This window comes from Molothrus ater, chromosome W, assembly GCF_012460135.2.
Source record: "Molothrus ater isolate BHLD 08-10-18 breed brown headed cowbird chromosome W, BPBGC_Mater_1.1, whole genome shotgun sequence".
NCBI lineage: Eukaryota > Metazoa > Chordata > Aves > Passeriformes > Icteridae > Molothrus > Molothrus ater.
This window is the reverse complement of record NC_050510.2, coordinates 3,446,660-3,472,400: the sequence shown is the minus strand read 5'-3', so window position 1 is coordinate 3,472,400 and position 25,741 is coordinate 3,446,660. Positions and strand designations below refer to the sequence as shown.

The following is a 25,741-nucleotide window of genomic DNA, read 5'->3' as shown; positions in this document are numbered from 1 at the left end:
CTAATTAAAATCTTATCTGTATGAACCCTGTTTCAACAATGGGGCTGGCTATTATCAAAATACATGGAATAAAGGTTTGAACACTGCTGCTACTTTACCTGAAACAAAATATGCCAGCAATTTGGGGGGGGGGGGAGGGTGGTGCATCCAGGATACAAAACAAGTATTCAGATAATACATCTTTCTTGCACTATTTGTTAATCATAACTAAAAACAATTCTTGCTCTAAACTTAGTGTTGAGCTACAAATCAATATGACTGGAAAAAACATCAGCACAGAATTCTGTTTGTGCTTTACCTTATATTCACATGTATTCAACACATAATATTTAGGTTTCTGAAGAGGCCTTTTTTTCCTGACAAATTGTACTGAACCAAGAATTTTATGACACATTTAATGTAATTCTTTAGCCAGGTGATCTTTCTGATCTTGCATTAGAAAAGAAGGCTGAAATAAATGAATTTTAATTCAGTTTGTCCATACAAATGCTGGAACTGATGCTGAAGGGATCATGGTGTAGAGGCCCCCCCCCAGGCAGAGTAAATTGACACAGGGTCCCAGTGCCTTCTTTCCTTCTCAGTTCTGGGCATTACAAATACTGGATCACAGTACCCAGCACTGACTTCACCACATGCTGGACTCAACAGAAGGCAAAAGGACAATATTCAGAAAGAAGACAGTAAGGAAAACAGAAAATATGAATTTGAAATACTAGAAAAGAACATAAATTTCATTCTTATGGTTGGCAAAATGCATTACATAAGATCTCTACCAAATTCTCAGGTGTTCTACAAATCATGACTTCACAGAGATTACAAAATATGTTCAGAACGCAGAAGAAAGCCCAACCTTTGCTGCCAGAACACATCAGGATACCCTCCTTTGGCCAAGGAGATCTGAATGGGATGTACTAACAGCTAACATGGCTGCCACCATTTGCCAACATCTAGCTTAAAGATCCTCCTATTTCCAGGTAAGAGTATGGCATAGAAATGAATAAATTAAAAAAAAATATGGCACTTCACCTAGCTTTTCCAAACATTCATTACAGAGCCTTCTTCCTCTCAAAAAACTTTGTGTACAGCTATACTTTTCTCCTCTTCCCCTTTTCTTTCAATGTTTCCAATTTTACACTTACATTTCAATGTTTGCACTGGTACAAGTATTCAGAATTATGTAAAATAAAATTAAATATTCAAGGAAGATTTAAAGTCTGATCTCTTTTGGTTCTCTGAAAGCACTTGGTTAACTTTATTAAAATAGCATCAACTATTCTTTTAAGTTTTATGTTTAATTGTTTTTTAATTCTCTACTAGTACCTCCCTTCAAGCATAGGCAAAAACACATTAACTAAAGATAGGTGGTTTTATTTCAATAAGGATTATTCTTAATCTATCGAATCAAGCAGCAAAAGTGTTTCCCCCTCTGAAGCACAGAATTAGCAAAAATTAGAAAGAAACTAACTTGCTTTATCTTCTTTCTTTCAAAAGCCTCTGCTGGAACAAATAATTTCATAAATAATGCCTCCCTTTTGCACTGGTAAATAATTATTTTACTCTACAAAACTGGTGGAAAAATGTGTGTTATCAACATTATTCTCATACTAGATAAAAAAAATCACACCATTGTACCAGCTATTAAGAAAAAAAATGAACTCTATCCAAACCAAAACCAAGACAAGTATATGTTTTTTGTGGAACCACTATGCAAAAACTGTCAGGACAGTCACAACTCTTCCAGCAACTGGAAAAATTATACTCTGCAACAGCTACCTCCAAACCCAGAACCTGGAGACTCTTTTCATAGTTTAAATTTCAGGATATATGTATCAATGACCTACTAAATATTTAGCACTGCCTTCCACATTTTCATTCATGGAAATTTCTGCATTCTTTCAAGGAACATTATGTGTTCTGTCCTTAGCAACTTCTTTTCAAATGTTGTATTGCTTTTTACTCATTAGCCTAGGTGAATGAACTTAATAATCTAATTTTATTTTTTTCCCCCTCCAAAAATGCCCTAACACTTTCTGTTCCCTGTGGACTCCAGTAACACTTCTATTTATATTTCTACAATGCTAGCGAAGCTTTATCCTCACATTGTGCAAACTCTGAAAACCCCCCTACTCATTTCATAGTTAAGTATTTAAGAATATATTTCAGGTGCAAATGAAGAAGTCTCCAGATCTACAAGTAGAATCTGTCCGATAAATCCTGTGCTTGGTCTCTCCCCTTTTCTATCTTTGCTATCCAGCAGTATATCTCACTAAACCTCAGAAAAGAATTAGTTATTGAAACTGTAAAATCTGTAGGGCATGACAAATTGCTGAGAAGAGGAATGGCAAGGAGGAGGTGTTACATATCGTTCATTCAACCTTATTCTTTACCTCAGGACTATCAAAAGCTACCACTACAGTGATATAGTTTAATTGTACAGGTTTTCAATACAGAGCAAGGCCTTTTTTCCCAACTTCAATTTACTAAAACAAATAAATAAACCTACCTATAAAGAAATTCAAATAAAATTACTTAAAAATAAAACCCAATCACTCATCCTAGAAATTAAACTTAGTAGAGAAATTCAACATTATTTTTTACAAAAACACCTAGTAGAGTATATTTCTGTGCTTATTCTAATACAATCACTCTTAGAAGATGTCATGACACATAGATTTTTATCATTATCAAATACAAGATAAGGCATAAATATCACAGTTGTGCTCCCTACATATTTGTGGTTAGTATTAGCCCCCTAAACTTATAGAACAACATAAAAATCGATCAATCATCAATCAAAAATCCTTACCGCTTTGCACCCCATATCTGTTTTGCATGCTTTTCTCCCTGAAAACATTAGGATTCCTTGCCAGGACAGCCTGCAGCAAGACTGGTATATCTCCCTCTGGATCATCACTGCCGAGGTTATCTTTCAATTCTCTGGAATTGTGGAAGTAAGCAAATAAAGAGGCAAATGCATTTCCAAATTATAAGAAACCATGAGTCAAGTAAAAAAACCCAAACAACCACAACCAATCAAAACCAAACCAAACAGCATTTTACTGTTAAAATACAGAAAAAAAACCCCACCAAATCTGCACTGGACCACTGTTCTCTAAATCTACTTTTTTCCTCTCATGCTAAAGGAATGGTAGAAAAAGCATTCCTACTAGTCTTCAAAATTATTTTCTGCTAATAAGCACTTGTATATACATGGCTGTCAGTTTCAGACTATTATAACGCTTCTCATGTCCATTTCTGTATTGTGATCTTCTCCATAAAAGAATGCTTTGTCATAACATCCAGAAAGTACTACTGTAGAAGTGAAAATAAGCATAAATGCATGACATTTACATTGCAGCCCAACATTTTGAAAATCTTTTATTTTAGAAGGGGAAATTGACATCACAGGATTCCCTTTGAACCTTCAAAAATTTTCTGTAAATGCATCCATATTTTCACTTTTTCTTTGCATTGATGACTTTGAAGAGCTACTTTCATTTGATCAAAATAACCGATTGGAACATGTAGGAAAAAGGGCTGTACACATAAGACAATTTAAAGAGCATAAGTGAAAAATGAAAAAACCAAAATACTTGCTGGTTCAATTCTTAAATATTTTAAGTTCAATATCTAATCAGAACTGATATAGATCTTGCATGGGTGTCTCAAAAAAGTATCTTTTTGTGTAATACTGAGTATAAAATTTGTCAGTGCACATAACTAATGAAAGTGGAACACAAATGACTTTTGCACAATTGATTCCACAAAGTTTGCACTCCTAACTAGCAAGAATAGAACAAGCAGCATACCTATTAAAAAAAATAGTTATGCATAAGGGCTGTCAGATAATTACTAGCATTCCAACGGAAACAATTGATTCTTATACTGCAGTAATCTGCTAAGTTAACCTAATAAAAAACCTGCACCTTCTAATTTTCAGATACTAACACCCTTCTCAATTCAGTTCAGTTTAAAGTAATAAGGATGGTGATCTGATATAGCTGAAGCTCAAAATACATACATGTGATCTGTTGACACCTGATTGAGACTGTGGATGAGCTGTGAAACCAAGTTTTCATCCCTGCAAGCCAAAAGGCAGTTCACCTCTTCAGCTATCCGTCCATTGAAAAGCAGGCTTTTTGTTGTGGTAGCAGGTAAAGGTGATGGAAGAGGCAGCTGGTTCAAAACTGTTATCAGAAAATAGAAAGGAGTTCAGAATTTTCATGAAACACAAGCATACAAAGATGGACACCTTCTTACTCCCTCATGTGATTATGAAAGAAAATCTGACAACTACATTACTTGCATTAATTACCTTGAATGTGCCTTGAAACTTGGAAAAATTAGCAAGATCAGCAAAACATTTATTAAAACAGTATAAATTCAGCTAGTTAATTGAGCCTACTCTACTGCCTATACTCATCAAGTCCTCCATGTCTTTAGGGTAACAGGACTTGTCAATTCCAGTACCTTCTTTTTACACAGAGAGAAATAAGGTGAAGCAGTGACATGCCTTTCTCTTTCATGCACCCCTGACTTTCTGAACATCAGAGAAATATGACAGAGAAAGAAGCAAACACACCTAACACAAGGGCTAATCCCACCAAAGGTAATCACTGTTTTAAGAAACTTGCACTAGAAGTCTGGCCAGTGACTTCTACTAGTTAAGTATTTTGACTTGAGAACCATACCTGCAAATAATTAGAGCTGGAAAACTGTCCATAGCCCAGAAACTTATGATTTGCATCCTGATGGACCATTATTATACACACATAATGGTACATATATACACATATGAATACATAAGCAGCATCTTCCAGTTTAATAATTCAGAATATCAGAAAGACATAAAGTGTTTTTTCCCCCCCATTGAATACTTTTGCTTTTTTTTACTATAGGCAATTAATTTCAATTGCTGGGTATATACTTTCAGTGTCTCTTGAAAAGTCTTCAAATTTCAACAGCATAATAATAAAACAAGAGCTCAGAATAAGCACTTGGATCACTGAGTCCAGTTATCCTCACACAGACAACTGAGCTATAAACTCTTGCTTACACTTTATAAAAAAATATGCATCTTTGTCCCAATTTCTCATATTGAAATGGCTGTTGTAGGACTTCATTATAGTAATGATAAATCTCCTCTAAGTTTCCACTAGAAATTTATTTTTGGTCAGATTATAACCATTTGGTTTTGTGCCAGCATCAGCTTTTAATTTAAATAGTTCTTTTTCTTTCCTTGCATTTTGTCTTCCTGACATATTTAAAGACAGTACACACACCTCATCTACTCACAGCCAAGAAACAAGGCTCATAGGTTCAGCTGCTTACTTCCATTCTAGCAGCCACTCTTTGCCCTTGTTAATTAGAGCAACTTTTTTGTACTTTGTCCAAAACTAAGGAATTAGGTTTCAAGTATATTCAGAACATTCCACAGCTCTCTATCTGAACATCAGTCTAATCATATCTCTCTCTCTCCAGTGAAGATGACGATATGTATGTTTTAGAGAAGTATTTAATAATTTATATGTTTTTCTTTATTTGTGGGGTTCCCAGATATGTTACTGAATGATATTCCAAACAAAGAATTCCTATATTTTTTTTTGGTTTGGGTTTACTTAAAGGTGTTTTTTTTAACCTACATGTTTCAATTAGCATATTTTGTTTGAATATATTTTTAAAATTCTAGCAAGGACAAGAAATGTTTTAATACCAAATCTGATTTTGAACAGATTTACTTTTAAGAACTTTAAAAATAAAACTATTCTTAGTACTTTTAAAATGCGGGTATATTAAGTGAAGAGGTAGAAGGGAACATAGTAAAGACAAAAAAAAAAAAGAGTACTTACGGTCTGTAAGACTAGCAATCCCTGCAAGAGTAGTGATGGGAACATGAGGCATATCCCCATTCATCCTGAAGTTCTGGGATGGTAGCGACTACACAGATATTTTAGTTCAGGTGCCAGCTATCATTACTTCCCATCTCCCAAGCACTAAAAAAGCAAAAAAACCAAACCAAAACACAAAAAAAAACCACAAAACCAAATTAAAACTCAGTTTCCTTAAAATAATTTTAAATTCAATAACATAAATGAAAGACTATAATCTCAAATGCATAGTAAGCAAAGCAAATTTTGTCAAAAGTGGGTGGAACAATGTAGAATTTAAATAGCAAATAGCATTAAGCAATCAAAAGGCAAGCTTCTGGGTTTCAGAAGTAGAGTCCATCACCAAAAAAGATGCAACATAAGGCAATCAAAAGACAATTTGCTCAGGTTATATGATACCAATGCAAAAATTGGCAACAAAACTTTTTTTGGCTCATAATGCAGTGGACAGCACTTAATCCATAATCACTTTAAGCAATTAGCTACTATATTAACTTCCCAGTTTTGGAGGAGATATTTTTCATATAAGAAGTTAGCAAAAACAAAAAGAATAATTTACAGGTGCAAATGTCAAACAATAAGCAAAGTGACAAATAAAAAATCTTAGTATATTTTTGTCATGGTTTAACCCCAACCAGCAGTTAAGTGCCATTCAGCTCCTCATTGCCACCACTCACCCACCCTAGGTGGGATGGGGAAGAGAATCAGAAAAAGGCAAAAACCCATGGGATAAGAACAGTTTAATATTTTAAATAAAGTAAAATATACTACTACTGCTGCTAATGAAAAGGGAGATAAAAAAGAGAGAGGAATAAAACCCAAGAGAAACAAGTGACATGCAATACAATTGCTCACAACCCACTTGATAGTGGAGCCCTGGAAAATGTTAAAAATAGTCTTTGAAAATATTGGGCTTTGTGTTTTCTCAGATCACTACACCTGCGTAAGCAGTATGATAAAAGATATAATTGTTAGATGTGGTGATTGTTTAGTAATTAAATATAATTATTATATAACCATAAGAAGAATCGTGAGAAACTATGTTGGAAATTTAAAGGGGGCTATGTTTAGCTGAAATCTGTGTATATAATAGAACAATATAAGTTTAATAATTAACATGAAAGTTATGTAATGATAGAGTATAAAACACGTTCACCTCGAATGTATGGTCGGAATCAGATTTGGGTGGAAACTACCCCGATTCCCAAAGCTCTTAAACAAAAAGCACCGCATATAATCGCTTCTGTGATTATGTGTTTTTGAACGCTAACACACTGACTAATGCCCAGCCTGTTCCCGAGCAGTGATCAGCCTCTTCCGGCCAACTTCCCCAGTTTATATACTGGGCACAACGTTCTATGGTATGGAATATCCCTTTGGCCAGTTCAGGTCAGCTGTCCTGGCTGTGCTCCCTCCCAGCTTCTTGTGCAGCTCCTCCCTGGCAGAGCCTGAGACACTGAAAAGCCCTTGACTCAGGGTAAGCAATGCTCAGCAACAACCAAAACATCAGTGTGTTATCAGCATTATTCTGTACTAAATCCAAACCACAGTGCTGTACCAGCTACTGAAAAGAAATAAACTCTGTTCCAGCTGAAACCAGGACAATTTAAAAAATAGTAGTATTTCAAAATTTATCTGAAAATATCTCCTTAATATTAAACATGTAGCAGACTCCATGGAGCTTGTGAGAGCTCCATGGAGGATAGAGACTTAACAGTAGGAACTGCTGAGTCATGATGAGACAGCAAAATAAGCTCCTGTCTTCTGCCTCTCGCCCTATAGCTTATCTCTGTAACCCCATAGGCCACTTTTCCCTAACCCTTTCTATTGGACAAGTTTGGATCCCTTTATACCCTATAAAAAGGGGCTGTTTTAGCCCATTCGACAGAAGAAGAGCTGTCGCTGGACCCTTCACAGACCCCTCAATAAACCATCGCTGTGGAACCACCAGGACCTCTCCTTCTCCTCTCTCTCTCCGTCTGCTTCTGCCCCAGCCAAAGGCACCCTAGCAAGCAAGCTCGAGCTGAAATCCTAAGAGAGCTGAGAATCACTAAAGAGCTAAAATCACTAAGCTTGCTAAGGGTGGCCAGCGGCTACGAGCTGACTGGGTATTCGGGCACTCTGTCTCCCTGAGGGACTGAGTTATCCGGATTGGCCTGCATCGCTCGGGGATAAGCCCAATATCTGGGTCTTATCATAAACACACTCTGGTCAAACTATTAGCAGGTACTGTTTCACCCTCTCCACAGAAAGAAAAGGTTTAGTCACCACTGAACTAGTTTATTTCCTATAAAACAGCATAGTTTATATTCAACTACTGAAAAGGAATTTGTTCGTCTAGTTTTTACTCACTATAAAGATCCCAATTGTAAGGAAGTCCACACTATTTAAAACAAACAAAAGAACAAAAAAAATCTAACCACCACCAACCCCCCTCCCCCAAAAAGATCATCACAATAATTTGAACTGTATTTCCAAAACAACAAAAATTTACAAATACCATACATTACAATCCACTATTGTTATACTAATGAAATGAAAAAAATGAGCATGACATCTTCTGAAGACAAAATAAATTAAAGGAACTTGTTCTAGGTACATTTACCTATAATAGACAGGCTCCTGTGTTAACTTATGAAATAGTAAGACTTCTTCTGTCAGCATTTATATTGTTTATTAAGATTCTGAAATAGTGATTTGTTTATACTTACTTTACAAGTCAACAGTTTTACAAATTACATATACAATACATATAAACCAAAATATCACTGGCATTTCCTTAATAATCTTTATCTCATTCTTTCTTATGTCACACCAATGACAATATATAATACCACTGCTAATACATATGTACAGATTCCAAGCAAAACAAAGAAATAATATTTTTCCTGCACAAAGTTTCATGAACCAGTGAAGTTAACTTTTCAGTGTTTCCCTATCTACACACAACCAAATTATTTTGGGTGGGAGTGGGGGTGGTGTGGTGTGACAAGGGACAACACAACCAATACACAAAAAACTGCCACCCAACACTGAGTTAACTTCCTTTGCTGAACCTGCCACAGGCTCATTCCCACCACTAAATTACATTTGCTTGTTAAAAATATAATACATTACAGATGCAGAAATCTAGTTAAGGAAACTGCTGCAGATACATATATGCTGTGTGGGTTGCTGTGTTTAGGTTTTTTTTAATCCAGGAGAAAACAGCCTTCAAACACACAGAGCAGTTTCAAATGCTACTTGATACTGAAGCTTCTTTACCTGAAATGAATACCAATACACAAAGAATTTCAGTTGTTTCTTAGTTCCATAAATAAGCAATTCTTAAAGAAAAAAAAAAAGGACCTAACTTTTACCACAATGAGTCTGCAATAGCAAACCCACAAGAGCTAACAACACTTTTAGAACTTAAGTTTTCATTTAAAGGTAAGAAGTTAAAGAACACCTTTCACACATAAGTTGTATATACAAGAGACCATGTCCGATGAGCTCTCCTCTCCTAACTTAAACTGCATCAAAACTGATTAAGGTCACATAACTATTCAGTATTATTGGAAATCCCATATGTAACACAAAGACAAGGGGGGGGGTTTGTTTACTTTCCCTTCCTGTTCACCTTGGAAAGCTCTAAACATCAGAGACAGTCACTAATAATGCAAGTTCTTTCCTGGTATTACTGCTACAGTAATTATACAGTTATTAAATGGGGGAAAAAAATCCCTCCAAAAGTAGACACTTAAATTAGATACCTTCTCCACAGATACATAAGAAACATGAACTGGCAAGATCCAGATCCAAGAGTGGAACAAGTGCAGACAGCTAGCTAGGATGGTCAGGGAAAGACTAAGTTTTCCAAGAGGAGAGTAGAAGGGGCTGGTTTGTTTAGCTAACAAAAAAAAAGTCAGGAGGGGATGTGGTTGCTATGGCTAGGGCAAAGAAGGTTACCAAGTAAGAATGCTCAAAATATCGAGCAGTTAGGGAAGAAAATTGACAGCTCAAGACATGTTACTTCACACAAAATATCAAATTATCATGCAACAATTAAGGGCTTGACAAGTCAGACAAGTCAAACAAGTTTTGTTGTGTTTTGGTTTTTCATTCCCAACTCTAACGAGTCATTTATCAATATTTAGAAACTTTTGTATTATCAACTTTGTGCATAATCTGCTACCAGTAGTAGTGCAGCATTTCTACCACTAGACTGAAAAAATAAATCTGTCTTGGGGACAGTTTTAATCCCATAACCGTTTGTTTGTTTTTGTTTTGTGTCCGGAATGGTCACTGCCGCTCCCCCCCTCCCTCCCCGGCTCCGGGAGTATTGTGATGGGTAAGAGGCAACCCGGAATCCTTCGAGGGTTGGGGGCCAGGGGCTGCTGCTTCCTTCCTTCCTTCCGGTCTCCCCAGCCACGCGGCACGGTGCCTCTGACTGGGTATCCTGTTGCACTGTGCTTTTTGCATGGTTTTTGTTGTTTGTTTTTTTTCCTTTTCCTTCGGCACTGTGATTGGGGCTTGCCAGCTTGCTTCTCTGCTCCTCTGCTTGCTTGGGAGCCCAGAGGCAGTGCGTGCTACGCCGGGAGCCCTCCCCGCCGGGCTGGCCCGACCCCGGGACCAGCCATCGCCGGTGAGCTATCCAAGGGTGCAATCCCCCACCCAGCCCCCCTGTTTTCTGCCTGTTTCAAGGCTTTTTGCTATACTTTAACCCAACACGCTGTGCCCGCCCGGACACCCCGCGGCTTCTGAGTCTTTGCTACACTTTGTTTGCGACCCCGGGTGTGCTCGCCTCTGCTGTTCCAGCCTGCTGCTCCGAGGTTTCCTGCTGCAGTCCATTCAGCTTCCCGAATGGCACTTAGACCGGCTGCTTCCTGTGAGTTTGCAAAGGAAAGCCCCTTCTCTCTCTTTCTCACCAGCTGATCTGCCATTAACCATGTGGAGAGGCGGCTGAGTTCGCGCCACAGCGCCCCCTGCAGCTGCGGAGAAATCATCACACCTGCCCTGCCCCACCGGGAGTCAACAGTGCCCCTGCCGGCTGTGACCATAACTACACCAACGGGGAAGTGCTTGACAGCCGAGAAGGCTGTTACTGGGACTTTTTTTTGTTTATTGTTGCTGCCGTTGTTGATGTTTCTCTTGTTATACATACTAGTAAAGAACTTTTATTCCTTCTCCCATATCTTTGCCTGAAAGCCCCGTAATTTCAAAGTTATAGTAATTTGGAGACAAGGGAGTCATATTTTCCATTCGAAGGGAGGTTTCTGCCTTCCTTGGCAGACACCTGTCCTTTAAACCAAGACACCTTAATATTAGCTGAATTAAGGAAATCAAAAAAACTGTTGCATTGAAAAGCTTTTAAACAATGCATCATTGTTGCAGTTCAAAGAGAGAAGTAGAAACCCAATTTACATATATGCAAAGATAGACTTGCATATTCAGTGTATACATATACTCTTGCTGCTTTATAAGGAAAAACAGATATTGTAAAAGACATTCCAGGGAGGAGGAAACTACAGTGCACAAAGGAAGTGATACAAAGAACCCCTTTGAGAAAGAGAAACAGTGAAAGGGCAGCAGATATTGAAAATAATGTATTAAAAACTATCATCATAACATAATATAAAATTTTTAAAAAGTGAAACCAAGATAGCAAGGACAGTAATATTGAAAAAGTTTATGCTACAGGTAATAACTACACATTTAAAGCACTACTTCTGTATGTTATCTTCTTCCCTTTTTGTTGTCAATTATAGATATTCTCATTTATTGCAAATTAATATTCCAAAGAAAATTCCAACTGAAATGTTAAATTTTAAATGTTGCTCATTGGTTGGGGTTTTTTAAAGTGCATTGTGGTTTAACCCAGCTAAGCACCATGAAGCCATACCCTTACTCCCCCTTCTCCAGTGGGATGGGGGAGAGAATCTGAAAAAAGGTAAAACTCATGGGTTGAGATAAAGCATATTGGGTCTGGCTAAACCGGATTTCAGCTTTGCATTGGTAACTAGAAATCTGCTGAGAACACACCAGTGTTTTGGCTGCTGCTGAGCAGCACTGGCACAGCATCACGGCTGTCTCTCCAACATCCCCCCCAGATCAGAAAAGCTAAGGGAAGGAATAAGGGAGGGCATTCGTTATTCCCCAATGTTTGCCTTCTGGAGCAACCACTATGCGTGCTGAAGCCCTGCTTCCTGGGAAGTGGCTGAACATCACTCACTGATGGGAAGTAGAAAATAAAATATTTTGTACTTTTTTCCCTTTGCTTGCACACAGGACCTTTGCTGTTGCTTTAGTAAACTACCTTATCTTGACCTACAAGGGTTATTTTAATATCTTATTTTCTCCCCTTTCTCTTTCCTCTTGGTTGAAATACATTCTTGTCCCCTCAACAAAAATACCAGTCCTTCCATGGCTTAGCTATGTACATTCACGAGAACACTGGAAAACAAAATAAAGGGAAAGATCTGTTTATGTGCAGTAATACACAGGCTCAGTAGTAATGGAAAGATAAGTAACACCTCACAGAGTTTCATTCCCCATACTCCAGAGTATTCTTTAACTTCTATCTTTAGATTTAAAAAGTAACTTTGTAGTGGGTTGACCTTGGCTACCTTAGATAACTAACCTAATATATTTCTGAGGGAAAAAAAAAAGATAAAATTAGATGGGTTAAAATTAAATTTTAAAGAACTGCTAAAATATCAAGCCTCTATAGCTTTCTTTTTATAAAACATTGTATTAAATAGAACATGTTAAAGACAGTTCTGTTTTATGTAGTTTATATTATGAAATCTTTAGTTTGGATGAAACTACTTTAAAAAATTGTTTTAATTTCTTATATGTTGAATAGCATTGTACTGATATAACCACAGCATTATGCTCAAAGTTGATTTCTGCAGCTGCACAAAGTAAACCAGTACAACTAATTTATTAGCTACTTTATAATTTAGATAAGCAGTGAACTCTTCTTTTAAAACATAAAACATGCTATTGTAAATTTAAGAAGCCTTGCCTCAACTAGTTTTAAGCTTCCACATTTTGGAATAAACTACTACTCTTATTAGTTATTACATGAAGCTCTGCTAGTTATCAGTTCATAAACTGTCCTTAAAAAAATTTAAAACCCCCACGCTTAAAGAATGAGAGAGGCAGAAAGAGAATGAATTATTTTCCTCTCATTCTCATTCAAATAGGATGCCATGATTGAGTGCATCAGACAGATTTAGGTACAAGAGGGCAAATTTCTGGTTTCTATACCAGAGCTACAGTTTCATACAATGACAGTACTTTGCTACACGTTTCCTGAATTAAACACTTATAAAAATACTTTTAAAAATAATAAGGAAGGAGATAAGGTTGCCAAAACATAGTCTAACACTTAAGTTACACAGAAAAAAAAAGCATACACAATCACAATATAAAGCATTTTAACACTAATTCAATCTCAGAAAAAGTCAGTATTGGAAGTGAGCAGTAATCAATCACCAATGCAGCTGCCTAAGGTTAAAATAGTAATGCAGGAAACCTGATATGAAGCTAACTTGAACAACCAAAAAGGAGGGCAGCATGTGGGGGGAGGCAGGGAGAAGGGGGGGGGGGGGGGGGGGGGGGGGGGAGAGAGAGAAGGTGTATTATCAGAAATCAAGAAGACTCATTATTACTGATAAAATCCCATTAAACACATCAGGATTTATAAAACCAGAAAGTTTATGGCATATACAGAATAGTTTCACCTACAATACTGGCTACAAAAAATTAAGTTTGAAAAGAGAGATACAGAAATCCCAGAAACGCAAAAAATAAAATTCAGAGTACTAGTGAAATTAATATTTAGTTCAAAAAGTGATCAGCCAACAGACTGAATAATGCTGACAAAGCAAATGAAAAATTAAAAAGCTTGAGATAAAAATTATTTAGCATAACTTCTAAACCAGTATTATATAATGTTTTTTTCCTAAAGCTATTCCAATAGTAGCTGCTTAAATCACTACAGCTACTGTAAGAAAAGAAATTTTAGTGAAAAGTACTGTACTGGACCAAGTGAGAGTTGCTTTTGAATATAAAGCAACCTTTAGAAAAAAAAAATAGAGCAACCAGCTTCTTCCTCTGTGGCTACTGTCACACTGATTTGGCCTCTGCTGTTCTATTTGATAACAATGACACTGATGCCTCTGCTGCCTATGTGCTAGTAGTGGCAGTAAGACCACAGTAAATGGCAAGAGAAGCCACAATAAAGGTGGTGGAAGCATACAAAAAATGAGGTCTGTGGATTCAAGGAAAGATGTCCCCTAACACAGTAGTGCACCCAGTTTCTACAAGGGTAGACTAACATAAAGCATAATTGTGCTTTGTACCTGTAATAACCCTTCCCTGAGGGGGTGAGGAATTGACACAAGCAAACAACAAACAAAACCAAACCAGACTAAGTCATGTGCAGAGAGCAGATACCTATGGGTAGTATGCAGCTTCCCTGACCTATACTACATGAATGTCTAGCAGGAAATGTTTACTTTTCTTGCTACCTTGGAATCACAAAGGGTGAAAATTCATTAGAACAGTTTCCCAAAAAGAATGAACAGCATTAGCATCTTGTTCTGTTAAAGCCATTTCCTTCTTGTAAGCACAGGAAGCTTTTTGTTTTTAATTTTATTTTCTATAAAAATTTAAAAACACTTATAAACAATGTTCTCCACTTTAAAATAGCCTCTCAAATATTTAATTCAGGTGCCTTAGCACTAAGAACTCTAAAATGAGGCCATATCACATCCTTCATACACAAATCAGTTATGCATCAAGAAAATCCTATTCATTAAGGCAACACAACCTGTCTCAAAAATTTGCGGAAAACGAAATTGTATTTACAAAGTGTTGTGATGATCAGCAAGTGTACATTATTTCAGGCAAAGAGGAAAAGGCAAATCTCAGAATTACTGATTTTCAAGGTAACTGCCCAGTGCATCATTGAAGCTATACCAAAAAAAAAAAAAAAAAAAAAAAAAAAAAAAAAAAAAAAAAAAAAAAAAAAAAAAACCCCAAACAAAAAAAAAAAAAACCTCACTGCTCTATGGGAAAGTGTATTTCCTGCTATTTCATTAGAGAACTAATGCAAAACAGAATCTGTTTTAGGAGCCTTACTGTTGAGACAGCTCAGTTGTTGCCTTAAAACATGGGGATTAAATTTAAGCAAATGGAAAGAAATCTTGCACCTGGTTTCAAAATAAGATACTACTAGATCCTTCTCATTAAAAAAGGGGTACCAGATCAAGTTTAACTGATAAAGTAGCAAAATCTAAACCAAAAATTGGTATGTTTCAAAAACTTAAGCTATATAAAATACACATTCATTTTGCAGTTATGTTCACCAGTTCTGCAAAAGAAAGCAGCTAAAACTATCAAGGAGAATCCAGTTATTCAGGAAATTTATTACTGCTGCTTTACAGCTTTTTAAACAATAAGTATCTTCTTTATGAGCCTTTCAACATCAAAGATTCTGACACTACTGAGAGCTACTGAATTATTTTTGTTCTGCAGAAGTGAACATAGAATTAAACTGTAAAATCATAACTTTGCTTTCAAGCAGTCATGATACTAAGTTTAACTGAGAAATTCAAACATAAAGGGAAAACCCCAAGCTACTTCAGCAGTTCATACATTTATTATTTCCCATCTGTACTACATATTCCTCATGCAACTTCCATTGCAACAAAAAGTATATCTATAATTATACTCTTTTTGGTGAGCACAGCCTTTTCAATGTTTCAAGCAGCAGCTGATATTAGATACAGTCCATTGTATTCAAAAATGTATAGAAGAGCAAGAGCTATTAAAAGGGTTTGGTAGGTCAGCTCTGTCAAATGGAAAGCATTTTAGGTTGCAACACACATCTTTGTTAACAAAATAGTGATAGAGAGGAAATAGTAACTTGATTTTTTTTCAAATTCTTGACTGTCATTTGTTAGCTGGTAGTATCATTATCCTTTTCTAAAAGCAACTGTGTACTTAAATTACTTACATTTTAAAGGCTTTTAATTAGGTTGGATCTTAACCAGGCTGAAAACTTAGTGACTAAACACTGGACCAAAATCTATTCAATTCAGGAGTCTTTTTCAACTTTTAATCTTGCCCTTCTGTCTTTGAACATTCTCAGGTGATTCCTAACCTTTATAAAACAAAATTGGCAAGAAATATACCTGTTGATTAAGTAGCTGATTTTGCACAAAACTTGACATCACACCATTTTTGCCTCTTTTTTGGCTTTGAAAAACAATTAAAACACCTCGACACTTCTTTAATACACACTAAGAAAACCGATGCACAACTATAACATTTCTTTGAAGATCTGCAATAAATGCCAATGGAAAATTCTGTATTTCTGAATATCTCCAATGATGGAAATTCACTGAGACTTTATTTCCCTTTAAATCCAATCAGTATTTCCCTTACTGCACATGGTAACTGTAGCTTCTTTTGTTATGCACCTCAGATAGCTTGTCTTCATCCTCTGTATAAACACTCATTAGCTAGTTAAAGGCAACATTTCAAGCCCTCTTAGCTTTTTTTTCACCAGGATAAACAAACCCAGCTACTTCCAATTCTTCCTCTACATTTCATGCTCCAGCCCCCTAACCATCTTGGTGTCCCTCTGTCACAGTCCCTCCAGTTTGTCAGTATCCCTTTTTTTTTTTAATGGATCATGTCATTTATATTCTGGTTTCAGACCATTTTTGTCCTCACAGGCTACAGCATACTTCATTGTTACTAATTGTCTTCTCGGCATTTTGAGTCCATTTTTTCATATTTTCCCTTCAACCAACTTCCATTTCTACCCTACTACCTTACAGCTTTAAGACTTGGCATAGCTTTTTCCCCACTTGATGCTACATATCACTTACATGCTGTCTCACAACATGCCACATTCCACCTCCTCCATGCCATCAATAAAGTCAGTTCCCTCTGTGATTAGCCCCCTTCACACTAACAGCCAAAAGCTTTGTTCTGTCTTCTGTATACAAAGTACATTTCCAAGATCTACCACAAGTCCTTTGCATCCTTGTTGGGGTTTAGGAATGGCACTCCAAAACTACAAGCCACTCACCCCCCTGCCCCTCCAGTGAGAAAGACAGAAGGCAGAAATTATGGGTTGAGATAAGAACAATTTACTGGAAAAAGAAATGAGATAAGAAACAAACTGTAACAGAAACAATATTAATAACAAAAGTATACAAAAAGAGGGTGATTTACATCCAAAAATTCTCACCCAGCCCAAACCCGTGAAGTGGGCCCCAAGACAATAAACAAAATGGCAGAGACCCTCTGCACCCATACTTTTTCTCCCAAGCACCAGCCACGCATCCTTCTTGGAAGTAAGAATTCCTTACTTCTGCCCCCCAGTGATGATCTGAGTGGTATAGAATAACAACCTAGACATGCCTACATAGCTCCAGGCTTTGCCCCCTCACAGCTACTGTGAAAAACTAACTCAGTCCTGGCAGAAAATCAGGACAATCCTCCACCCTGAAATCTCTTGTGAACAATATTCTCTTTGAAAAGCATGGAACACTTGTTGATTGTCATATATAAAAGGTACAACTTGTATACCCTACTTATATAAACTTGTAAACATAACTATACTTACCTACTTCATGTATCCACAAATTATCCCATCTTTCCTGAGGCTGAAAGGTTATGCAACTTTCGGTTTAAAAGGCAGTTACACAGCTGAAGTAATGAGCTACTCTCTCATTATTTTTGAGAACTGCTAAATTCAGGAATTGATTTTATTATTTTCCTGATGAATTGCTGAATGAGTTTTAATTTAGCTTGGTACAAGAACTGTGGTCATCAAGATGTTTTCTATCCATATATTGTCAATATTCTAGCTTAGGGCTGCTCTTCAGGTTACTGTGCATCAGGTAAGCTAAGGTAACTGTATGTGACTTCCTGAAGTTTTGCAACTGAAAAACAGTACAAGTAAAAATATACCTCTGTCAATATTCAAAACTATTATGCTATCACACATTGACAATGGAAGTTTAGCGCTAGAAAACATCTGCTTTATACATCAGCAAGCTTTCCATTTCATTTACTTTATGCTGCCCCTCTCGAGGAAGTTGTGGACTGGATGAGGCCTCCCCTCAGTCTCTTCCAGGCTGAACAAACCAAGTGACCTCAGCTGTGACTTGTAAACCTTGCCCTCAAGGCCCTTCACCATCTTGGTCTCCCTCCTTTAAATGCTCTCTAATGGCTTTATATCTTTTTTATATTGTGGCACCCAGAACTGCCCCCAGGACTTGAGGTGAGGCCACCTTAATGCAGAGCAGAGTGGGACAATCCTCTCCCTGGACCTGCTGGTAATGCTGTGCCTGATGCACCCCAGGACATGGTTGGCCCTCCTGGCTGCCAGGGAACACTACTGACTCATATTCAACTTGTCATCGACCAGAACTCCCAGGTCCTTTTTCATGGTGCTGCTCTCCAGCCTCTTGTTACCCAGTCTGTCCATACACCCAGGGTTGCCCCATCCCAGGTGCAGAATACAGCACTTGCCCTTGTTAAACTTCATATGGTTGGTGGTTGCCCAGCCCTCTAGACTATCTAGATTGCTCTGTAAGGCCTCTCTACCCTCAAGGGAGTGAACATCTCCTCCTAGTTTAGTATCAATGGAAAGCCTGACATACATTCAACTCCTGCATCCAGATAATTTATAAAAACATTAAAGAGCACTGGCCCTGAAATATGTATTTCATATTGTAAGTTTGGATTTCATAAGAGACACGGGAATCTGAATCACCTCACTGTTATTTTAATTTAGGCCATTCACAACATAAATTCATTGAAATTTTCTAATATATTGTGTACATAAACAGAAAAGTGGGAGCAAAAGTTGTGTGATCAGTTGACAAAAGTTAGTCCCAAGACTTTCTCTAAATTAATGCATCAGGAAATAGGAAGAGCAAACAGAAAGTAATATAAAAAACAAATGCAAGACAACCTGAGAGTCAGAGATGCTGAGTGAAAGTAATAGCACTACAGGTGCTGACATAAAGCACAGGAAAAATTTGAAGTAACAGCTGAACTGTTTGAGTGGCTTACTGACACTGAAACCTATGGTTTTCACACCACTCTGATTTGTTATTCATTTTAATGAGAAAGGATAATATAGTAAATAAATAGAAGGGTTAGAAGGAGATGGCCTAATCTTATTATGAAAGGGGGCACTCAAAAGAAATCTATATATTAAATTTCTCATGCAAGTAAGGGTTGGATTGAGAAACAGGAAAAAGCACCAATCATTTCTTTATCTCCCTTTGCTGCTTCCTGTTCATTTGCAACTGCTAAAACAAGAACAAATATGCCTCCTTTCCTACTACTGTTGCTACTGCCAACTGTTCAAAAATAGTATTTTGCAAAAAACTTTCCTCAAATTCACATATTCTGTCTTACTGTTTTCCTTTTCTCTCAGTTCTATTCATTGGCCAGGTTTCTTTCTATACTGCCCCCACTGCTTCATGCAAAGATCAAGAAAAAACTAGGATTGATCCTGCTCCTTCTGCTCTCTCAGGACAAGAGGGCTACACTCTGGTTTACTCAACATAAGTATTAGTAGAAACAGTGGTGACAAAGTGATGAAACCTTTGAGAGCACAGATGTGCTAAACTCTACTGTCTAGCCTGCTAGTATTTCCAAATTCTTATATATTATACAGTAATAATTTAAACTTGAGATGTATACCTGACTTCAGATATACATGGGCAAATAGCTACAAAGAAAAAAAAGAAGGGAAAAAAAAAGACAGGGAAAAATCACGGGAACTTGATAGTCAACGATGAAAATTATTCACTTATGAAAGGCATCTCATCTCCAAGTACTATAGAGACTATTTGGTGATCTAAAGTAGATTTTTTTTTGTTTCACCTGTTGCTACCATCTTATCAAGAGTTGGTCTACATGGGAAAATTGGTCACTTCAAACACTCACATCCAAATTTTCAGTCCACTGTTAAAAACCCTACTGGTCCCATGTACCAGACAAAAGCCTGTGGATGCCATGGGACAGAGAGAGAGAAACGGCAAGTGTTTCTCACAGCGGCTTGTGAGAAGTTTTAGGGAGCTGGAAAGATGTGATAACTTGTTGACTATAAACAATTTGCAGGTGGTGTTTTTCTACTTTATTTTTCTGTTCCTCTCAAGGACAGTGCATGAGAAAGATGCTTCTGTTAGTTAGCCAATAGAATAGAATCTATCGTACCACTCTATAAAAACCACACGGTTCTTTTGAATAAAGCCTTCTTTGCCTTTTCTACGATCCTGCCTGTGGTGGTTTGACAGGAAATGTGTTTTTTGGGATGCTGTGTTTTGGGCCAATGGATATTCAGGCTTTAATATTGGCATTTAACCTGGCCATTTAGGACATGGACACGCCTCTGAGAACACAGGGTTAAAAGCAGAGCTCTCCCCTGGGAGGGTCCTTTTGGGTTTCCGGCGGGAAAGAGTTCGGGTCTCTCCCCCGGCCCAGCTGCTGGCTGGGCAGGGGGAGGGGAAAGCCATGTGGCCGAGAGAGGTAGGCCTGACCCCGGGGATGGAAGGGTGGAAGAGAGACAGAGACACCGGGAGCCATCGGGCAGCCCCCCCTAAGAGACACAGAGAGAGAGAGAGAGAGCCGCTGCCTGAGACTGTAACCTTGAAACTTGATAAACATGGGCCTGTGCCGGCAGCATGGCTGGGACGGAGAAGAAGGGGGGGGGTTCAGCCGGCCGCTTGTAGGAGCTTTTAACCCCTTTTTGGAGAATGAGAACTTTACAGAACATTGACCTCTCCTGGAAGATAGAGTGGAAGATGAGGAAGGAAATGTGCAAGTGTGAGAGAGGTCTGGGCGAGCGAGAGATAGTAGAAGAGTAGAGAAGAATCCTAGTGGGAAGAGATGATGGAGTGGCTTTTGCTGGACTCTTTTTGTATAGCCATGGACAGAACCATGTTCCTTGTGACACAGAGACTGCATTCTAGGGGGAGGCAATGGCCACAGAACCAAGAGGGTTCAGTGTTGGTGCCCCTCGGCCCCAGGGGGTGAAAAAATATGGAGGGGACAGGTGTCCCAAAGGAGAGACTGTGCCTTTTTTGGATCGGGACAGAGCATCCTTAAAAAAGACAACCCTAGAAGCAGCTCTGGTCCGTGTTCAGTGGTGAGAGCACTGGACATGAAAAGGAAGAAGTCACGATGGCAGATGTATTCCGGGCAGTGCCACGAGTGACACGGAAACACACGAGGCTTCAACTGCGTTTCCAGGGGAAGCCCATGGTACAAGAAGGACTCCTCTCCTCTTGATGAACTGAGGATTGATTGTCTAAAAGGTGGTGCTGGACCGAGAGTTGGTGATTTGAGGAATAGATGTATTGTGTTGGAAATTTGGTGGGGGGAGGAGGAAATGCATTTGTGAGGTTTTCATTTTCCCTGTGTGTTCCTTTTTATTTGTAGTTGTAGAGTAGTTAATAAAGTTCTGTTTTCTTTTCTTTCCTAAGTAGGAGCCTGCTTTGCTTATTCCTGGTCACATCTCACAGCAGCTACCAGGGAGAGGGTATCTTCATGAGGGCACTGGCATTGTGCCAGTGTCAAACCATGACACTGCCTCTCGCCTGTTCCTGCCCCAACCGCGGCGCAAGAGTGACAAAAGCCTTCAGCTATTATAGCCCAATCCTAGGGATACTCATACCTCTAGCAGGATAATTTTATAATGACAAGCATCAATATGCCAAAAATCACATGCAACAACAATATAAAATAAGCTGAATTTTAAATAAAACCACAATTTTAAATAAAACCATATACAATATCCACTTTAAAATAAAGATATATAGTTAATATAACATCCACTAATCAAACTGACTTAAGAATTTCTAACACATTGTTGTGCAGTCCACAAAACCTTACCTTACACCTTCTGCAATACAGTAGCATAACACTGGCAAGCTCTGGCTTTTTTCCCTGGTACTACTGCAGGAAAAAAAAAAACCATCTAAGACTTAAACAAGTTACTAATATTTCTATTTTTATACTGTATACAAAACACCCCCTTTGGTCTATGGAGAACCAAACTCCAGCTGATGTTTCACTTGCCATCAAACCCATACCAGTTCATTGAAAGTTTTGGTCTACTGAATACACTGACTGGAAAAAAAAAACCAACCTCACTACCTGACCTCTAAAATATCTGTATATATGTAGATGGTTAACCCATTATCTAACACTGTGTAGACAGCACTCATGAATACATAACATACTTCCAATTGAATCCTCACTGTCCAATGAAAATGGATCATTTTGTACAGGCTCCTATTTCAGATATTAAGGGCAAGCTCTTCTCTAACTTGAATTCTATTTAGTGAACATCCTGACCTCCTAATTCAAATTATGCATACATGCCTTCAAAGCAGTAAGGGCCTCTGGGTGAAACTTGAGGAATACTTGGGCAATGCCTCCTACACTGTCAGGTAATCCTCTTCAAAAAGCTTAATGACCCAAGATTATTTATGACTCATGAATAACATCATTAGTAAATACTAGAAAATAAGTAGCACTTCTATGAAGAGGGCCAGGCTTCAGCAGCAGTACTTCTCAGAAATATTTATGGGTCTTGCAGATTGTTCACTGGCCTGTCAGGGAATAAAGAGTTGTCTGGGTTTTAGAAGGTAATAGACAAAGATGCTCAATCAATATAAAATGTAGACAGGGAGAAACACTTGTCCATTAAACTGCAGTAGTTATTTCCAGCTTTTAGCAAAATGCTTGAATTCTGTGAACAAGGAATAAGGTTCATACAACGACGGCATCCTTAAACCTCTTTTTCCTTTCCATCTTTTTTTAAATTACCTTTACAAAATTCAACGTATGAACAAATTTCCAAAGAACAAGCATTTAAAAATTCTATCATTTCTGATGTGGTTTGGTTTTGCTAATTTTTTCCACACAATTACAAAGGGATAATTTTTGAACATAACATAGCAATCTGAATGTTGCAATACAGAAATATGAAAAAAACTTCTAATTCTTATAACTAAAAAAAGCTGTAGAAGACATGACATTGCCATGTCAATAAGGATAGTAAAAGGGGGTGTCCTGGTTCAGGGCAAATTTGGGAGAGAACCCCCAGAGGGGCTCTTCTAGAAAAGCAGATTCAATTGGCCCCTCCCCCAACCAAGAGAAAATACCTCCTTGGAGAATAGTGGAAAAAACTGTTTATTAAACAATAAAACCTCTTGCTGCTCCAAAAGAGATGACAAACTCAGAAAAGTCCCCTGCCCGGGTTGCAGCTCAGCTCACTCAGTCTCTTATCAGTCCCTCCAGTGCTGGAAATGCTGCAGCCTAGGCCTGGCCCGGTGGGCCACAGGTGCAAGCTGCCGGTGCTCTTCTGGGTGTTCAGTCCAGAGCAGGTTTAAACAGGACCACAGAAAAGGGAAAAAAACACAGTCTAGGGAACTTCTCTGCCTCAGCTAGCTAAAACTAACTAAAAGCAAAGGAGAGCTCTGTCCCGCTGTCTGTCCATCCGCAGACGACAACAGTCCAGGAGCAGGAATGTGGAGGAGTGAGTGCAGTGTCTGAAAACAAACTGTGCATTTCTTCTCTCCCCCCTTCACTCTCTGGAATAAGTGTTAAAGGTGCAAAACTTATTGTTCAGCATAAACAGAACAGACGATTGGGGATAAATGCATCATATAGTCAACCCAGGACAGGGGGTATTGTACATCAAAGGTGACTCTGACAAAGGGGAGAGAGATTGATGCATCTGACTCCATCATCAGAAGGCTAATTAATTACTTTATTATACTATAATATATACATTGTATCTAAACTGCATCTGCCATGCACTCACTCTTGCTCACAACTGCACAGAACTGCACTCATCTCTGATTCTCTCGTGACTGTCCCGTGACAATCCGACACACACGCACTTCTTGGCCCTGATAGGCCAAGAGAACAAAACATCCTCACTTTGGGTAAACAATCTCCATATTGCATTCTACTTTAGCACAACACAGGCACAGCAAGGGAGATAAGAATTGTTTTCCTTCTCTGCTTGTCACACAGCTTCTCTCTGTTCAGAGGGCATGTGAATACCACAAGGGGGGAACCAAACAATGACAGGAAAAGCCAAAGAAATATGCAATAAATTATTATACATTTGTAACAGAAAATTTAATGTGTCTAGGTTCTCTGGTTATATTCATATATTTTTTCTTAAAAGCATTTTTACCCGCATTGTCTGTCTAAAATCATCAAAACTGTAAGCCACACTAGTAGCAGAAGTAAGAAAAAGCTATTTCAATTAAATCATTTGTACCTAGAATTGCCACTCCACCTAAATAGCTAAGTGATCTCACATTTAATAAATGATAGAGCAATCAAAATTAAATGATTACACCCTGCCTTAAATGACAGCAGGCTGTCCACACTCTTAAAATAAAAATTACCATATGATTCTGCCCCACTGGACCTGCTGTTTGTGAACAGAGAGGGGCTGGTGTGGGATGTGATAACTGGAGGCCATCTTGGGCACAGTGATAATGAAATGATAATTTTCTGTTCTCAGAGAAGTAAGCAGGGGAATCAGCAGAACTGCCACTTTGGACTTGCAGAGTGCAGACTGGCCTGTTTGGGAGCCTGGTTGAGAGAGTCACTTGGGAGGCAGTCCTGAAGGGCAGAGGGCTCCAGGAAAGCTGGATGTGCTTTAAAAAAGAAATCTGAAAGGAGCAGGCTGCCCCCATGTGCCGAAAGACAAGCCAGCAGGGAAGACTGGCCTGGCTGAACAGAGAGCTTTGAATAGAACTCGGAGAGAACAAGAGTGCATCACCTCTGGAAAAAGAGGCAGGCAGCTCAGTAGGACTACAAGGATGTTGTGAGGTCATGCAGGGAGAAAATTCAAAGAGCCAAAGCCCAGCTAGAACTTCATCTGCCTACGGCTGTAAAAGACAACAAAAAGTGGTTCTACAAATACATCAGCAACAAAAGGAGGGCCAAGGAGAATCTCCATCCTGTATTTGATGTGGAGGTAAACAGTGACAAATGATGAGGAAAAGGCTTGGTATGCTACTTAGACCCCCTCACGTCTATGGGGTTGGATAGGATCCAGCCAAGGGTACTAAGGGAGCTGGCAGAAGAGGTCACCAAGACACTGTCCATCATTTACCAGCAGTCCTGGCCAACTGAGGAGGTCCCAGGTGACTGGAGGTGCCAATGTGACAGCCATGAACAAGAAGGGCTGGAAGGAGGATCCGGGGAGCTACAGGCCTGTCAGCCTGACCTCAGTACCTGGGAAGGTTATGGAATAGATCATTTTGAGTGTGATCACGTGGCATGTGCAGGACAAAGGACAACCAGGGGATCAGGCCCAGCCAGCAGGGGTTTAGGAAAGGCAGGTCCTGATTGACCAACCTGATCTCCTTTTATGACCAGGTGACCCAACTAGTGTGTGAGGGAAAGGCTGTGTGTGTGACTACCTGCACTTCAGTAAAGTCTTTGATGCTGTCTCCCATAGAATTTTCCTGGAAAAGCTGGCAGCCCATGGGTTGGACAGGTGCTCTCTTCACTGGGCTAGGAACTGTCTGGATGGTCAGGCCCAGAGAGTGGTGGAGAATGGAGCTACATCCAGTTGGCAGCCAGTCACCAGTGGAGTTCCTCAAAGCTCAGTATGGGGGCCAGCCCTTTTTAATATCTTCATTGATGGCCTGGACAAGGGGATCAAGTGCAACCTCAGCAAGTTTACAGAGGGCACCAAGTTGGGGTGGAGTGTTGATCTGCTGGAGGGCAGGAAGGCTCTGCAGAGGGATCTGGACAGGCTGGAGCCATGGGACAAGGCCAATTGTATGAGG

General features: G+C 38.7%; 1 protein-coding gene across 4 annotated transcripts in view; it reads right to left on the bottom strand.

Annotated features, from left to right (window-relative positions):
- LOC118701528 (nipped-B-like protein) overlaps positions 1-25,741 on the bottom strand; it is a 167,396-nt gene that overhangs the window by 117,683 nt on the left and 23,972 nt on the right. For all 4 annotated transcript variants that reach the window (XM_036406183.1, XM_054517780.1, XM_036406185.2 and 1 more), the window contains exons 2-4: positions 5,850-5,993; positions 4,022-4,187; positions 2,807-2,937 (exon numbers count right to left, since the gene is read on the bottom strand). In XM_036406183.1, coding sequence (XP_036262076.1) covers positions 2,807-2,937; positions 4,022-4,187; positions 5,850-5,913 — 361 coding nt within the window. In that variant the 5' untranslated portion in view covers positions 5,914-5,993. The remainder of the gene's footprint in view (positions 1-2,806; positions 2,938-4,021; positions 4,188-5,849; positions 5,994-25,741) is intronic.